This window comes from Dunckerocampus dactyliophorus, chromosome 8 (genome assembly GCF_027744805.1).
Source record: "Dunckerocampus dactyliophorus isolate RoL2022-P2 chromosome 8, RoL_Ddac_1.1, whole genome shotgun sequence".
Taxonomy (NCBI): domain Eukaryota; kingdom Metazoa; phylum Chordata; class Actinopteri; order Syngnathiformes; family Syngnathidae; genus Dunckerocampus; species Dunckerocampus dactyliophorus.
Window position 1 is genome coordinate 25,871,316 of NC_072826.1, and position 17,538 is coordinate 25,888,853.

The 17,538-nt window shown below is 39.9% G+C and overlaps 1 protein-coding gene across 1 annotated transcript; it reads left to right on the forward strand.

The window, feature by feature from the left end:
• Positions 1-4,354: 4,354 nt before the first annotated feature.
• ccndbp1 (cyclin D-type binding-protein 1) lies at positions 4,355-15,835 on the forward strand. The gene is made up of 11 exons (XM_054785748.1): positions 4,355-4,545; positions 5,543-5,602; positions 6,398-6,477; positions 6,559-6,640; positions 6,877-6,973; positions 8,142-8,215; positions 11,313-11,389; positions 11,499-11,758; positions 12,214-12,274; positions 14,235-14,281; positions 15,270-15,835. The coding sequence occupies exons 1-11, from the start codon at positions 4,458-4,460 to the stop codon at positions 15,376-15,378; spliced, it is 1,035 nt and encodes a 344-aa protein (XP_054641723.1). The 5' UTR covers positions 4,355-4,457; the 3' UTR covers positions 15,379-15,835.
• Positions 15,836-17,538: the final 1,703 nt, after the last annotated feature.

Genomic DNA, 17,538 nt, shown 5'->3' on the forward strand with positions numbered 1-17,538 from the left:
TGCAGCGCTGGCTAAGCCTATTATCGTGCGTGTGTGCGTGTGTGTGTGTGTGAGAGAGAGCTTGGCGATGAGTAATTAACCCAGACATACACACACACACACTGATCTTCTGTGTTAGGAAACCCTATCAGTCACACAGGCTTTTACACAATGTGTGTGTGCGTGCGTGTGCCTCGTGCTACCAGGGTATGCATGTAATTCCACATTCACATTGTGGGCTATTCAACTTCCTCTTTCTGAAAAGTATTGCACAAATCTTCATTTTTTTGTTACAGAAATGATCTACAAGAAAATAAAACCCTCCAGTTCCCATAGCAACAAACAACTGTCAAATCCACAGTCATTTTGTCTTTTGGACAGACTTTGCCAGGGCGTGGCTTAAATCAATCCAGACCAAGGTAAATGATGAAACTGGTTGTTTATTTCCTGCCTGATGCTAAATAAGCAGGACAAGTATTAATATAAAATTACGAAACATTCCAGTTTTGCCAGCTTTTAAGTGTGTATGCGTGGCCGCGTCTCAATTGGCGGACTTGAGTACTTACACTAAGCCCTTTGAGTGCATAAGCATGTTCACACCCAGAAGTACGGCATAATGCAGTGCACTGTCGGTACCCGAACGTTGCGCTCAAAATGAAACACCCTCAATAGTCGCCATCTTGGCTATTTTTGGGGCTTAAACCAGGATTAAAAAATAGTGTGAAAAGTAGATATTTTAAAGGCTGTCTCAGTTGCAGTGTTCCCTCGTTTATCGCGGGGATAGGTTCCCAAACAAAGTGTGTGTGTGTACACCCTCTTTTGGGTCTGTTAGGCTCTGCCTTAGGCCCCACCCCCATCCTCTTGTGTCCAGCCAATTAGCTCCTTGCCCCCCCCCACCCGTTTATCAGAGTACAATTCATCAGAGTATCATTTATCGCGGTTAATTGGTTCCACACCCGACTGCGAGAAGTGAATTTCCTTATTTATAAATGGAATATTTTCATAGTATTAGCATAGAAACCTTTTTATGACTTCTAAATACACTTTTTAACATTATTAGAACCCTCTAGACATGAAATAACACCCCATAGTCACCTTTACGCTTCTATTATTCAATAATAGAAATAAGACATACTGTAGAAGACATGAAAAAGACATAACATAGACTCACATATGTTAGCAATGGGAGAGTTCCTTGTTTTTTTTTTACTTCCTGTTCTGGTACTTCCTTTTCTGGTACTTCCTGTGGTGGATATTGTCTCGTCAATGTAACATTACTGACACCTAGTGACCAGTATGGAATACTACACATCACATCTTTGAATGTGTCTTCTCAATGACGTATATATTTGTATTTTACTTCATTTAGCCATTGTTAGATTTTCAAAAACGATGACAGAGTGACACGGTGAAATTTGACGCGCCAAGTGGCGAGGGACGACTGTCTATGACATGTACATACTGTATATATCATGAAATACACATGGATATAAATATTTGGGGGGTTAAGTGTACACATTCTTTTTTTTCCGCTTCCATCATTTTGTTGTCGTCGTCATGTCTTTAGCCGTCTTTCCTTTTCGTTCGTTGCTTCTTGCATCTCCTCCAGCATTTTTCCCCTCATCCAATCGGCGTCTCCCTCTTTCCTCTCCTCCCCCTCCTTGTGCGCCCCTCCAACCCCCACCTCATTATTCAGTATAATCTGTCGTCTAGACACTGCACACACTCCCCACGCAGATCACACCTGAGAGAGGGAGCTGGAGAGGAAGGGAGAAAAAGAGGTGAGAGAACTTGTGAGTTCTAAAATAGACTAATGGAAGGTGAGGGGGGTGAGTGGGAGGAAGTGATGGAGATGAAAGCGAGGTGATGAAGAGACTGCAGCGAGACAAGATGAAACATTGTCACAACTTTTATGCTAACGAGGACCTCCTGGCTTCATAAACACATTCTAATTATTATTCTTGTCAAGGCACAATATTATATACAGCAGGGGTGTCCAAACCTTTTCCACCGAGGATATCATACTGAAAACTCAAAGGATGCGGGCGACATGGTGAGAGCTGTCATTTTTGAACAGGCTAAAACCAAGCCATGCAGATATGCTCAGACATTACACAGTGGAACCTCGGTTTTCGTGATGAATTGTTCCAAAAGGTCAGACAAAAACCGAAACGTATGAAAACCGAGGCAATTTTTCCCAATCGTAAATAATGTAAATCCAATTAATCTGTTACAGACACCCAAATACTGTATGTACAAAAAATTCATTTTTCAGTCATCCCTTGCCACTTTGAATTTCACGGCTTCACTCTATCATGTTTTTCCAAAAGTACAGTACTAAATCATGCTGTATCACGGTTGAATATGGCCTATTATTAGTAAAAAATAATCCACGTTTAAGCGAATTGTATGTATTTTTTGCTTTCAAGTATGAAAGTGTATAAATGAATCAAAATGCAAATATAAAGGCATTCAGTACATGCATTCAAAGATGTTGTGATTGAGCTAGAACTCAACACTGGTCACTAGGTGTCTGTAATGTTATTGTAACGTTGGGTAAAACACACAAGCATCGTCTTGAACGCCGGAACAGTAGGCTTTTATTGCAGGTTAGATTTATTTCATAGGCACGATAATCCCTACCACGGGCTGTTGCGGATGTAACCCACGCCTAGGTAAACTCAACTCTGAAACCTCGACGTCACATCCTGTCCTCCCCCAGTTCTCCTAGCACAGAAACACTTTTACAGAAACACACACGAGCATGAGTCTTATTTGTGTCTTAAATGGCTTACTTTCTCTTATGATGCCTACTATATTGGATAATTACATCGTAAAGGTGACTATAGGAGTGCTAGTTCATGTCTAGGGGCTCTAATAATGTTAAAAACAGCATTCAGATAGGGGTGTATTTAGTCATTTGGGGGCCCAAGGCAAACGTAGTCACTGGGGCCCTCCACATCCTTTCCTGCTTTTGAAATGTATTACAGTTATCTGTCAGCTTAAGTTGTTAGTTACAGTCATGTTTATATACCCCCCCAAAAAACTATTTGAAATATTAATGTTTATCATCTACAAACAAGTGTGAATATGAGAAAATTCTCTGACTACTTGAGCTAGATAAAGTCTCAATAGACTCACATTTTTGTGATGAAAAGCGCCACTCTCAGCTTCATCTCTAAAACTGCTGCATCCTTGGCTGACACTCACAGTAGCGGTGCTGCTGCCCTTGTGTGTTTACTTTATGGTGACTGTGGAAAAGGTTGACACTTTCAATTGTTTTGCCAAAATCTGCAATGTAAAGGTGACTATAGGGCTGTTATTTAATGTCTAGAGGGCTTAAATAATATTAAAAATCTTACGTAGAAGGTCGCAAACAGGTTTCTGGACTGTACAAAAATATTTGATTTATAAATAAGGAATCCTGCTTGTCGGAAATTCACTTATAACGGTCAAGTCTGGAACCAGTTAACTGCAATGAACGAGAGATTATTGCACATTCTGTTGAGATTGAATTCAATAGTGTTTCTGTTTAAAACCGAGACAGTGTATCAAAAAACAAGGAAAAATTTGGGGGACAATTTTCGATGACAACTGACAACAATCATATGAAAACTAGGGTGGTCCAAAACCGAGACTTGACTGTATATATTTAAATAAAAAACAGCCTGCATGTCAGCTTTATTATATAGGTGACAAAGCATATTATAGCTATTACTATTATTAGTGTTATTAGTTCTAACATTTCAACTTTTTGTGGTTACATTACACCATGAAATGTCAACTGGCGGCCGACGGGCCAAATCTGACCCAAATGACTGAATTCAGGATGGAGTCCTAGAACTAAACTTATTGCTGGTGGGTCATTTTATTGTGAAAATCCGAGACTGCTCCACATGAGCTCCACTTTCCTTGACTCGCCGCCTTGCTGCAGTCCAGGTAATGAGAGTCTGTTAAAGACTACAAAAAACTGAAAATGAATACATCAAAAATACAGTATCACGATACAAGATACAATATTACATTTATTTTTTACAATAAATACCATCTGGCCAACACTTTCAACTCTAGTGTTCCTCTTTAATTGTATTGGTAGAATGTAGACTGTGCCTCCGGCCAAAAAAAAAAAAAAAAAGCTGTGGGCCACAAATGGCCGCCGGGTAGCACTTTAGACACCCTTGTGAGACAGTATGCAGCTCTTGGATTGAATCTCTTTCGATTGTGTGCCTTATGTTGTGGGATATGAGTAGCATGTATAAATAACGTTCAAATAAAAGATGACCAAACCTGTAAGTGTTTCTCATTTTGAGGCAGTGTTTACACAAACCACAAGATGTCGCTAAAAAACATAAAGCTAAAACTTCCCAACGTCCCTCGTTACCTCACCCTCAGTCGTCCCCTGGTAAACATGCAGCACGTCTTTAGTTCCACAACAGGCACACTCTGGTCTGAGTGGTGGAACTGGAAACTTTGTCAACATGAGCGTAGACAACTCCACTGAAGATGTTTGTGTGGCATTGCGCAACCTGCTTAACACCATCCAGTGCATCACAGCTCGGGTGAAAGGTCAGTGTGACGACGCACTCGATCAGCTAGACACGTGCTAGCGTCACGCCGAGCTAAAATGCTAACATTAGCATGGTTAGCATTCATCCAGTGCCTGTTTGCCAGCCTCTCCTAATGTTTTACGGTAGACCCGCTAGCTAGCTAGCTAACGAAATAATCAGATTATTGTACTTACCGGGCGGTTGCGGTGTTTTATGACGTCACTGCTAACAGCTGTTAAACGTCCGCTTGTTTGACAAACTTCTGAGTCGTAGTGTATTAATATAAGTTTCCCCTACACGAGCTTTTAATGACAATACTTCTAAATTTAAGACATTAATTGAAGGGAAATACAAATATTACATGTTCCAAAGCATAGACGAAGCGGAACATCCGGGCACTGCATGACATCAAGTATTTTTAAACATGTAGCCGCCATATTGACGCTGGGTAAAACAAACCAACTCTTGGGTGTGTTTCAATATGCCCACTTCCATGTTTACACTAAGCATTTTTCAGTGCATATGTACGTTTAAGTGAAAAATACGTCAGAAAACGGATGTCGCATTTACCTTACCCCAAATGGGCTAAGTACCGAAAGGGGAGGGATTAACTCGAGTAGAGTCCCTCCATATACGTAGATGGGACTCTATATGAAGGGACTCTAAACTCGAGGAGTTACAATTCACAATGAGTAAGTGGATAAATATTGCAGTCGTCATTTCCGGTAAGTGTGCAACGACAGTAATTGATTTGGGACAGCACTACATAGTCAGAATCTACGAATTGCTCAGGGGCTATGTTTTTTTTTCATAGTATACACATTTAAAAATAATACAAGCACGGAAGTGCGGGAACGGAAACACAGCCACTCATTATTGCTGCGATGGTACAAATTGTCCAAAATGTTTTGCTGAGATGAAGGATGAAAGAACGGGAGGAAAAAAGGGAAAGTTCTTCCACTGAGGCCTAAATGTTTTTTGTTTATAAATGTGTGACGTAAATGTTTCTGTCTCAGATGGAGAGGCCAATGAGTCTGACGGAGACTTCAACCTCTCCTCCTTTTGGGACACTTTGAGTTGAGTATAGTTTGTCACGTTTCAGTATCTTTTTACTGTCATGTATGTTGTCCACGTAGTCTTAAAAAAATAAGCCAAAATCGAATACATTTAAACCCTTTACTTTAAAATTCAAGGTCCATGAAATGTTTGCTTCAATTACACAGTTGTCCCTCATAATATCACGGTTTTCAAAAATGTATGTATTATAATTAATATATATTAGTAAAAGACAAAGGTTTATGTAGTATTCTGGTCACTGGGCATCAGTAATTATTGAGACATGACATTAGATTACCATAACACTGCTTGGAGTCAGTCCGACATGATAGAGTGAAAAGAAGTTCTCCTCTCAGTCCGTGTGGAAGTGGTAAGTTTTTGTCTTCTTTGTTCTTCTTCCCACTCTGTTTTCAACCATTTCTTAAGTTTAGAATACTGTTAATAAATCGGAGGCTATCTTGTTAGCTTGCTAGTAGTTATAGCCATGGCTGTCTCGTGTCCCTGCTGTGATCCCGTAGACTGGGCGTTACAGTTGAACAATGTGGTGTCAACAAAGAATAATAGGAGTGTAAAGGTGACTTCAGGGGTGTTATTTCTTGTCTCCAGGGCTCTAATTATGGTAAAGATTGTGTTTAGAAAGTTCTAAACAGGTTTTCTATGTTCTAACCACGAAAACGTTCCATTTATTAATACTGAATCGCGGTGTGGTCTGTAACCAATTAACCGTGATAAATGAAGGATGATTGTAATATGGTTTCTTCAAGTATTGGCAAGTGCACTAACATGGATATTGCAATTTTAATGTGTGCCTGCAGACCAGGCGGTGAAGGTGGTGTCTCAGGAAGCCACCAAAGTCAGCCTGGCCTTCTCCAAGCCGCCGCTGCCGTCACCACAGGTCTCTGCAGAATTTTTGGAGATACGGGACGTGGCACTGATGTGAGAGCAAATGTGACGCTGTTTGTTTCTTGTCCTGCAGGATGGAGAGAGGCTGGCCGAGTCCATCCTTAAGAGTGTTCTGAGCCTTTCCACAGTTTATTACTGGCTTCCTAAGAGCCAAGGTAACCACCATCACCTCCAGGTTGGACTATGTGAGGCCTTTGCGGTCAGAACTACTATACACAGCATCCATAAACCATCAACAACATGCCTAACTACATGGAGGGTGACTGTACCGTTAAGTGTCCTGTCATATTTTTGATGGCTTTGCGGTAGCTATGCTCAGCTAGCATGACTCTAAAAAATACCCATGAACATCTCCAGCCTTCATCGTGTTCGCCTCTTGTCTGCATCTCAGGCGTAAATCTGCGGAAGCAAGTCCGAGACGCCACTGTCGATGTCCTGGAGGGGACCGCACAGCTGCTAGAGGTCATCCTAAGCTCACCGCTACAGAGGTACACACGCCAAGTGAAGAACGTTTGATATCTTACGGCTGGGGTGTCCAAAGTGGTTTAAACTTATGATTTTAAAAGTTTCATTGGCCATTGGCCCATATTCTCAAAATTAAAATGATTGCTGATTAATGAGATATATATTTTTTTGTATGCGGCCCTTGGAGAAAAAAAGTTTGGACACCCTTGTCTTAGAGCAGGAGTTCTCAAATGTTCTCAACCTGGGACCCACATTTTCTAATGGTCATTGAATCGAGACCCACTTTTATTTTTACTAGTTTTTATCATTTTTTTACACTTTTAAGTCATTTTCTTTTTTATTATTTTTACACTTTGATTTAAGGCATTTTTATTTGTATTTATTTGTATTATTTTTTTACACTTATTTCAATCATTCATAATTTTTTGTTTTTTTTACACGTTAATTTTAAGTTATTTTTATTTTTATTAATTATTATTTTTTACACTTATTTAAGTCATTTTTATTATTTTTTTAGACTTTGATTCAAGTCATTTTTATTTTTTTTATTTTTTAGACTTTTATTTGAATTTTTTTACACTTTATTTCAGTGATTTTGTATTTTTATTTTTTATGCTTTTATTTAAATCATTTTTATTTGTATTAATTTTTAAAGTTTTTACTCATTTTTATTTTTATTATTCTTTTACACTTTTATTTAAGTCACTTTTATTTTTTATTTATTTAAAATATTGTTTACATTTTTAAGCCATTTTTATTTTATGTCTATTTATTTATGCCTTCATTTGTTTATTTATTTATATTGTTTATTTATTTATATTGCATTTTAGAGGAATTTATTAAGGCATTTTGTCAAGGAAATGAGGAAGAACTGCATGCATACAAATAATGCATAAAGTCAAATTAAATATCAAAAAGACCACAAAATCAGATACTTAACTTATAACTGTGCAATGTACATATACCAAAGAGGAATATGACTAAGATATTGCTCAATTTTACTGCAAAATAAGTCAGACCTCAGTTGTACATTACATAATTTAATGTTGTTTTTGACTTGCTGTCTGTGACCAATCCAGAATGATTCTGTGACCCACTCTTGGGTCCTGACACAACAGTTGAGAACCACTGTCTCAGTGCATTACTTTCCCATGTGTTCACCTTTCATTTCTCCGCCCTCCTCCTGAACAGTCTGACCCAGGAGCAGTTGACCTCCACAGGAAGTGTGTGGTCAGCTTGTGATCACTTTTCCCTGTTGCCTCAAGGTTAGTACCCGTTACGTTTCGTGGTCACCATAAGTTCACTAAAAACGTCATTTCGGTCCAAAAACACGAGACTCCCTCGGGAAGTAGTTACAGCACGCACTGGCGGAAGAAAAAAAAAATGACGCGTGGCACAACGATGCATGTTAGGGGACCTGTTATACAAATTTTCAGACCTTTGTATTACAGAGTTGTGGACTCCTATAGAGCAGCTACACATGATAACCCGCACAGAAAACTTTCTAGATCTTCCAGACCTCTTCCTGCAGTGTTTCTTTGGGTTTCCTGCCTCCCGCCCAAACAGGCGGGTGGAGTGTAATTTACTCCACCCGCCGAGCCCACTCTGCTGTGATTGGTCACACTCCCAAGCGCTCCCGGAGACTTCCGGACAGCTGCCGAACCCCTTTTGTCTGATTACTTACACAAAATAAACACAGTTAGGACACTGACAAATTGTTACTTACGGCTTGTTCTTGTGACTCTTCAACATGACCAAGTAACGTTGGAAAGGCGTCGGACTTCAGCAACATTTTGGCAGATAGTCCAGCTTCATATTGGCCCATGTTCACAAAACAGTCCCGTGTGAAATGCCGTTGACAGAGAAGCATATTTTTCTCTTGCTGGCCGGGAATCAGCAACTCCAACCACTTCTGCCTGATGCTTGCCTCTTTAGGCATTTCCTGGGAGCCATTACTTGACGTGCCAACACCGTGAACAGAGCGAAGTACAGCGGGCGTGCTGGGCATGCCCATATAAGGAAGTCCGGCTTGCATTGATGTCAATGGAACTCGTTAAAAAAAAACAACTGTAAAACACAGTGTGCAGAGCCGTGCAAAACTGCTTTTAAGGCTCACTTGAAAATGCGCAAACCTCATTGTTTCGAGAATAACACGAGAATACAACATTGTGACAACATTTATAGGTCAGAAAAGAGGAAAAGCACAGTTGGTCCCCTGTAACTTTTTACATGTCATTATGTCTCCCAAGTGGCAGTGTGCCAAAGAAAAGGAAAGCCGCCGCCATGGAAGTGAAAATGAACATCATAAAAAGCTCAGAGAGAGGAGACACGCCCACCAATGTTGGCCACTCGACTGTCGGGACCATCATTAACTCATTCAATCCCAGCCATTTTTCAAAAGACAACCCCTTCAGTACAGACGATTTTGACTGATCTTTCAAGGCACACAGAATATTGTGTTCTATGGCTATACAAACATGGAACCTACCAAAAGAAAGATTAGATTCCCGTCTTTCAGCAGAAAAAACGTTTGTTTCTACCTTTGTACGTTCTTTAGTAATCAGCAGTAGAACATAGGTAAGTTTCAGGAAAATATCAGTTTCCGACTAGAAAAGGCAGAAAACCAGCTTTTTGTGAAGAGATGCAGTACATTTCAAGCATAACTTTTACTTTGATCCAAATATTTTTTTGCTTTTGTGACAGCTGAAATATCTAAATAATTACCGTAAAGCACCGTGTATAAACCGCACCCGTGTATTAGCCGCACCCCCATTTTCAGGCTCACGGCGGGGGAAAAAAAAATTTAGTTCATAAATGCTTGCCAACTCTTTCATCTCAAATCAACATGCATAAAGGTACTAAGCAATTTCAAAAAGAAGAAGAAGAAAGGAGAAATCTGCCGTCCATCAATTCATCTGCTATGGAATTACATAATGCTGCATTGCTTCAGTGTGAATTTGAATAAACTCCAACGTTTATTCAAGCATACACAAGCATTTTCAGCAACTGTACAGCAGAGAGCGCTAAAGTCAAAGCAACTGTCTGACCCACAGACGGCTTCCCAAATGCGCTTCTGGTCAATTTCTCCCTGTATTTATAGCCAAATTCTGGCCTAGCGGACCCAAGCGTCCACGAACTTGCGTCTAGCGGCGCCAAACTTTGACTGGGCGTTGTTGGAGCGGTGATGAACTTTGATGGAAAATTGGCCGCTCGTAATATTTTGTGCAGCTCAAAACTTTCGGAGCGGTAGGAGGGACCATCAGCGGTGGCCGAGCAGATACGGCGTTGCCTTAACGGGGTCCAACTTCTGTTAAACGGTGGTGAACGAGTGGTGATTAGTTTTTTTCACCGCTCCAGGAACGCTACAGCAAAGTTCAGGCGGTGTGACCGGGCTTGTAGTACGAGTGATCTTCCGCTGAAGCGTTGTAGAAGCGTTGTCTGTTATAATTTTTCAGTCCGAGTCTGGTCACAGACCTGTCATCGTGTATAAACCGCACCCCGATTTTTTGCTTCTTAGAGGTGGAAAAAAAAGTGCGGTTTATACACGGTGCTTTACGGTAACATAAACAACACACTTTTTTTTTTTTTTTTTTTTTTTTTTACATCAAAATAACTATTTACAAATATATCACCATTATCACCACTATTTACAATTTTCACATTTGAAACTGAACTATCTGAGTTGGAACTGAACTATGTGTGTGCATGTGCATGCTCTCAAGCCTAATCCATTGGTGAGGAGTTGCATGATCACCTCTATAGCCTCTGGTGCAAAAAAACTCCCGTAAAAGACATATAAATACGTTGTTGGGATCAGGTGCACGGGTTTATAAAAATGTATGTTTTTGGTATTGAATGAGTTAAGGATAAAGATTATTGAAAGCTCGAGGAGTCATGGATTCGGTGCGCTATTACAATATGTAAAGTTGATGTAACCATGAAAACATGCAACACTAAAGTGGAAATGACACCTAGTGACCAGTGTAGATTACTGCATATCACAGTGTCTCTGAATGCGCCTTCTGAATGCCTTATATTTGTATTTTACTTCATTTTTTTTTTACTTTTCATTTTTACTCCATTTTTATGCTTGAAAATGCTTCATATAGGCCAAAAATATGTCAAATGTGCTTATGCATATTTTCTGACTAATAATAGGCTGTATTCAACCACAAAACAGCATGATTTATGAATTCATATATTTTTGAAAAGCCATGATAGAGTGAAACTGCCAGATTTGAAGCACCAAATGGCGAGGTATGGCTATATAGTGGATATGCGTTCTTGCTAATTATGTTCCATTACAGTTTAATTGTGAGCATGCCGGCTTCTAATTAAAGATAATTGTGATTCAAATTGCAGACAATAAGGCGGCGGTGCTGGTGGTTCTCTCCAGTCAGAGCGGCGTTGTGAAAGACGCCATCGAGGAGGTTGAACAGGTACACTTGTGCTCACATGATTTTTAACAAAGGGCTCAAACATGGCTGCCGCACATGTGCACCGACATGCAAGATGACAGGAACCGAGATTTGTTGTGTCCCAAACCAGGCGCTTTCCGAGGCACACGACCCGTTCGGCGACGTCCTCGATGATGAGGAAGAAGGGGAGCAGCCTCGAGGTAACCGGGACACCTATTGGTCAGAAAAGGACCGGCGTGTGATTGGAGCGTGCCAGGGGATGATGAAGGCATCTGCGGCGTGCCTGAGGAAGCTGACGTCAGCCGTGAAGGGGAACGGCGACACCGGCACGCCCCAGAAGGTGGCCCAGCTTGACGACCTGGCGGACATCGTGAAACAAATCAGCCCTGAGTATGCACAATCATACACACACATTGCATCATCTCTAAGCCATGGAATATTGCATACAGTACTGTAGTAAGTAACACTACTGTCCTACAGATGGTGGTAATGTGCATTACAAACAACTGATGGCAAGTTGATTCTGCATATCTGAATTGTTTCACAGGCCACACCTCATACCACCACATATAGTTTCTTGGAACAAACACACTTTACTTGCTGTAAATGCATAGAGATGCAGGCAGGTGTTAAAAGGTAGAAATACATTTACTGATGTGTTTGATCAAACATGTTACATTTGAAAGGTTTGTTGCCTTTGCTGTTAGTATTGTTTGTGTTTGAAGGAGGACAGGCTTGTTTCAACCTGTTGTTTTGTGTGTGCTCTAAACCATAACACGATAAAAAAAAAAGAAGAAAAAAAGAATCTCTCATTAAATGTTGTTCTTGTTGTTTGCTCTTGTCAGAGTTGATGACCTGGCTCTCTGTCTTTACCCCCCTGTGGACTACAACGGTGTTGAAAACAATGTAAGATACTGGGTGTATACGTAAATAAAATATATACTCCACACACACACACACACACACACACACACATTCATGCATACACATTCACATTCCGGAGGTATTTACAGTATGGGGATCACTTCTGGATTCTTGTTGTTTGCACAGTGAATAAATGGAACATGACTGAATGCAAATATTAGATCATAAAGATCATAAAGATTAGATCATTAGGTCATAAAATTCTGAGGAAAGCGTCTTTCCCGCAATTAAATCTTGGATATCTCTAAAAGCTGGACACGGGCAAAAATGCATATTATTAATTATTCTTTTAAAAAAAAAAAAAAAAAACATGTAAGTAATATAATTAAGTATGTTCTTTTTAATTTCTGCTAATTTATTTATTTTGATATGTACTATTTTAACTTATGTATTTTCTATACATTTATAAAATAATTAAATATTTATTCTTTAAAGTACAATAATCCCTCGCTACTTGAATTTCATGGCTTTGCTCAATCGTGGTTTTTCAAAAATATATTATTAAATTGTGCAGTTTTATTACTCTTATTAGTAAAAAAAACACTTTCAGCAAATTGTATGTATTTGCCTAAATGAAGCATTTTCAAACATAAAAATGGCTAAGTGAAGTTAAATACAGATACAGCATAAGGCATTCAGAAGGCGCATTCACAAGATGTGATGATGTGTAGTATTCTACACTGGTCACTAGGTGTCAGTAATGTAGGGTTAGACACACAAGCACCAGACTTTTTTTTTTTTCAGGTTGGAATGCTCTCACAACAGGCACAATAATCCCTAACACGGGCTACTGTTGGAGCTGTAGCCCATGGAAAAATAAAACTCAACTCTGAACCCCCGACGTTGTTTCCTGTCCGGGTGTTGGTTCATGTCTAGAGGGATCTAATAATGTTAAAAAAAAACTCATTTAGAAGGTCGTTTTCTATGCTAGCAATGAAGATAATTTATAAATAAGAAATTCTACTTTGCAGAAATTCACTTATCAGTATAAGTATGAATTACTGTATTGTGTTATACAATCATTCTATTAAAATGTTAAAAGTAAATTTTGTTAAATGTTTTTAATACTGTACATGTAATTTAAATGAATATGTTCTTTGTAATTGAAATGTATTATATAATTTATACTTTTTTAATATATATTTTTTATTTAAAAAAAATATGTATTGTTCTTTTAAATAATAAATTAATTACTTATCAAATTAACCCTTTTTTGTATTATGTGTATATATCGTATTTATATAATGTATGTCCAGACTTGAAGGACACCCTGCATATTACATGAAGAAATTGTATTCCAGTTGTCTTAACAATTAGATGTCATTTTTTCAAATAACAATTAAAAGAAAACCGTCAGAGTGAAAAGGCAGGCAAGGCTCCACCCAAAACGTTGCACCAAAAATGTCATCAATGCACCAAATAGCCACCCACCCTTTTTTTTTTTTTTTTAAAGATCTGTCTGGGTACTCATTCTGTCTTCACGATGAAGCGCGTTACCTTGCCTAAATGTCACGCACAGGACCAACATAACATGCCTTTGCTGCTGGGAAAACATGAGCAACAGTTTGTGGGCAGCATGTTGCCAGAAATGATTGAATGGCTTTGTTAGACAGAGAAGCAGACAATCAAGACGAGGTTGCATTGACAAGAAATGAGTCAATCAACCTTTTGCAGCCTTTATTAAAGTGTATTGTTACAATATAACATACAGTGTTGTTGCTGACCTTGATAACTGAGCACGTCATACAGTTTTACTCTATGATTGACTGGTGGCTAGTCGAGGGGGATTGTCCGCCTCTCACCTAGTCAGCTGGGATGGGCTCCAAGTCACCCTGAAAAAAAAAATGACGGAATTAAAACCAGTTTAACATGGGAGTACTTCACACAAACACACCACAAAAGACTGTTAGATACAATAGTAAACCTGTGCTTTTGTTTGCAGGTGTCTAAACTGGCGGCATTGTTGAAGAACATTTTGGCTATCATCAGGTGAGCGCCATTTGTTACATGCTCACATCAGGCAACCCCCCTGCTGTGGCCATGGGGGGAATTCTGTTTTTTAAATTTGTGTCTCAAGTTGATACTTTCATGACTACACTTCAATAAGTGTAGTAATCCCTCGTTCATTGTGTTGAATTGGTTCCAGACCCAACCACGATAAGTGAATTTCCCCAAAGTAGTTTTCCTTATTTACAAATTGAATATTGTGGTAGTTGGAGCATAGAAAACCTGTTTAACGACCTTCTAAAATGTTTTTTTTTTTAACATTAATAGAGCCCTCCAGACATGAAATAACACCCTTATAGTCACCTGTACACTGGGATTATCCAATATACTAGAAATAAAAGAAAATAAGACATACATAAATAAGACCCATTCTTGTGTGTGTTGCTGTAAATGTGTTCTGGTGCTCGGGGAGCTGAGTGGGCGGCGTACAGGAAGTGAAGTCTGGTGCTTATGTATCTCACTGAGCATTACAGTAACATTACTGACACCTAGTGAGCAGTGTAGCATACTACATATCATCACAATGTCTTTGAATGCATCTTCTGAGTGCCTTATATTTGTATTTTACTTCATTTAGCTATTTTTATGCTTGAAAATACTTAATTTAGGCAGAAAATACATCCAGTGTGCTTAAATGTGCATATTTTTGACTTATAATGGGCCGTATTCAACCATGAAACAGCACTTTTTAAAAACTATGGTAGTGAAGCCACAAAAATTCTGAGCGGCAAGTGGCGGTGTGCCCAACACTGCCTAACAATGACTGATAGTGAAAAAAGAGCTGCAGGTGCAACCGACCAAGTGGGGCGTGTTTGAGAAAGTTGTGGGTGTCGGGGAATATGCCAGGCGCTTCCCGCTTTTACTGTCCTCTTGGCTCCATTATGAAATTCGAATGAATTTTCATCATTGCCTTTGTTTGTCTCATCTCCATCCGTCTGCCCCGCCCCTCCGCATTCTTCACCCCAACCAGGTCGAGTCACGTCTGCGGCGAATCTGAGCTGACCTGGATTCATTTCTTAGATGGAGCTGTCGATCACAACCTGCAAAAAGCCAAAGAGCTCATTCAGCTGGACAGCTAGTGTGTGTGTGTGTGTGTGTGTGTGTGTGTGTGTGTGTGTGCGCGTGCGTGCGTATTTGGTTCCATGGCAGTGCAGTGCATTGGCACGAACATGCATGTGCAACAAGGACTTGTGTGTGTAGAATGGTCATGTGACCAGTCTACACACACCTCCATGCAACAAAGCTCACGTTATTATTACACGACATTATTCCATATTAAATATTACATACTCCCTGAAATCGATTGTTCTTCAGTTGCTCCATGGATGCAGGATTGCAGCTGACTCCTGCACACAACCATCAAATCATGAATAAAAATGTTATGACCATAATTGATGTACAGGATTTTGGTAAACAAATTACAGCAGAACCTTCCAAGTCAAACAACCTGAAAGTCGGAATAGTTTGGATTTGGAGTTGAGGCACAGTTTTCGTAAGCCAAATGAACCTTTGGAATTCAGACCATGATCACGCGAGAGTCTGAAATGAAGTTAGGATTTTGGGTTAGGGATAAATAGGGTCAGGGGTTAGGTTTGGGATTATTGTGAGGGGTAATTAACTGCTCAAAAAAATTAGAGGAACACTTCGAAAACACATCAGATCTAAACTGGGGGAAAAATGATCTTGAATATCTTTCCTGATAATAAGTGGGTGATGTATTAGTAACAAAATGATGCCACATCATTTGATAGAAATGAAAATGATCACCCTATAGAGGGGGGAAATCAAAGACACCCCAAAAATGAAAGTGAAAAAATGATGCAGCACACTGGTCCATTTGGCTAAAATGTCATTGTAGCAACTCAAAATGATTCTCAGTAGTTAGTGTGGCCCCCACGTGCTTGTACGCATGCCTGACAACGTCGGGGCATGCTCCTAATGAGACTACGGATGGTGTCCTGAGGGATCTCCTCCTATGAATTTTTTTTTGTTTGTAACACTTTTGAAATGCATGAAACAATTGTCTCTGGATATTCTCCGACTATGGGTACTCTCCGACTCTTTTTGTTGCACTCTGGGAACTTTTTTTGTTTTGGACTCCAGGTATTTTCTGACATTTAATTTGGACTCAGTGTATTCTCGGGCTCTGGGGACTTTGACACTTTTTGTCGAACTCTGGGCACTCTTTTTCTGGACTATGGGTACTCTGACTTGTTGTCACACTCTGGGGACTCTTTGGACTCAGGGTCCACTTAGTCGCACTCTGGAGACCCTTTTTAGACTCTGAGTACTCTGACAGTGGGTACTCTGACTCTTTCCGGACTCTGGGTAATCTCTGATTTTTTGTCGCAATCTGGGGACTCCTTTTTTTGACTCTGGGAACTCTCTGACTCTTTCTGGATTCTGAGTACTCTTGGACTGTTTTTGTCACACTCTGGGGACTCTTTTTGTTACACTCTGGGAACTGTCAGACTCTTTCTAGACTCTGGGTACTCTCTGGCTTTGTTTGTTGCACTCAGGGGACTTTTTTTTTTGGACCCTGGGTATTCGCTGACACTTTTTTGTACTCTGTGCACTCTCAAACACTTTGTTACTCTGGGTAATCTCTGACGATTTCAAGTAGGACAAATCGTTTGGAATCCTTCCAAGTGTTTTTTAATCCCAAATTCCTAACCATAACCCTTACTCTGTGATCGAACCCTAACCATTGAGTTCCCCCTAACTGTTGAGGTATATTCAGGCCTTCCATACTCCCTAATGAGAGGGATGATGATGTGGTGAAGAAGCAGATCCAACGAGGCAACCCAGGTGAACAAAGAGAACTTTATTACAGCTGCCTTGTGAGAAGGTTAGGTCAGATCGGAAGCACTGGCCAGCAGTCAGTCTTATCGGTTTTGCAAACCACTACATCAACCTGTTGTCTCAAAGTTGACTCTTTCCTTGCGTGGACGCATTATGTTTTGACTTTGGCCAATCACTCCCACGTTTGTAGGATCATGGCGCCAACCAGTCTGGCAACTTAGAGGCCCTCGAACACTTTCCCTAAACGCAGACCACATCTGAAAAGTGTCCAAAGGATGCTCAGGGCCTCTCCAGGCCCGCTGTCCTGTTGGGCGCATCTTCCACGGGGTCACCCATGTACAGTTTTGCACTAATAGTTTTGATTCTTCATACACCACATTGTGAATCATATTACCGTTTCCAAACTGTCAACCACTATTTCTACAAGAACCGTGTTG

Coding starts and splice junctions, on each gene's coding strand:
- ccndbp1 (XM_054785748.1), top strand. CDS start 4,458: ATGAGCGTAGACAACTCCACTGAAGATGTTTGTGTGGCATTGCGCAAC. Junction 11,759..12,213: donor GTGAAACAAATCAGCCCTGA/GTATGCACAATC, acceptor TGCTCTTGTCAG/AGTTGATGACCTGGCTCTCT. Junction 14,282..15,269: donor AACATTTTGGCTATCATCAG/GTGAGCGCCATT, acceptor CACCCCAACCAG/GTCGAGTCACGTCTGCGGCG.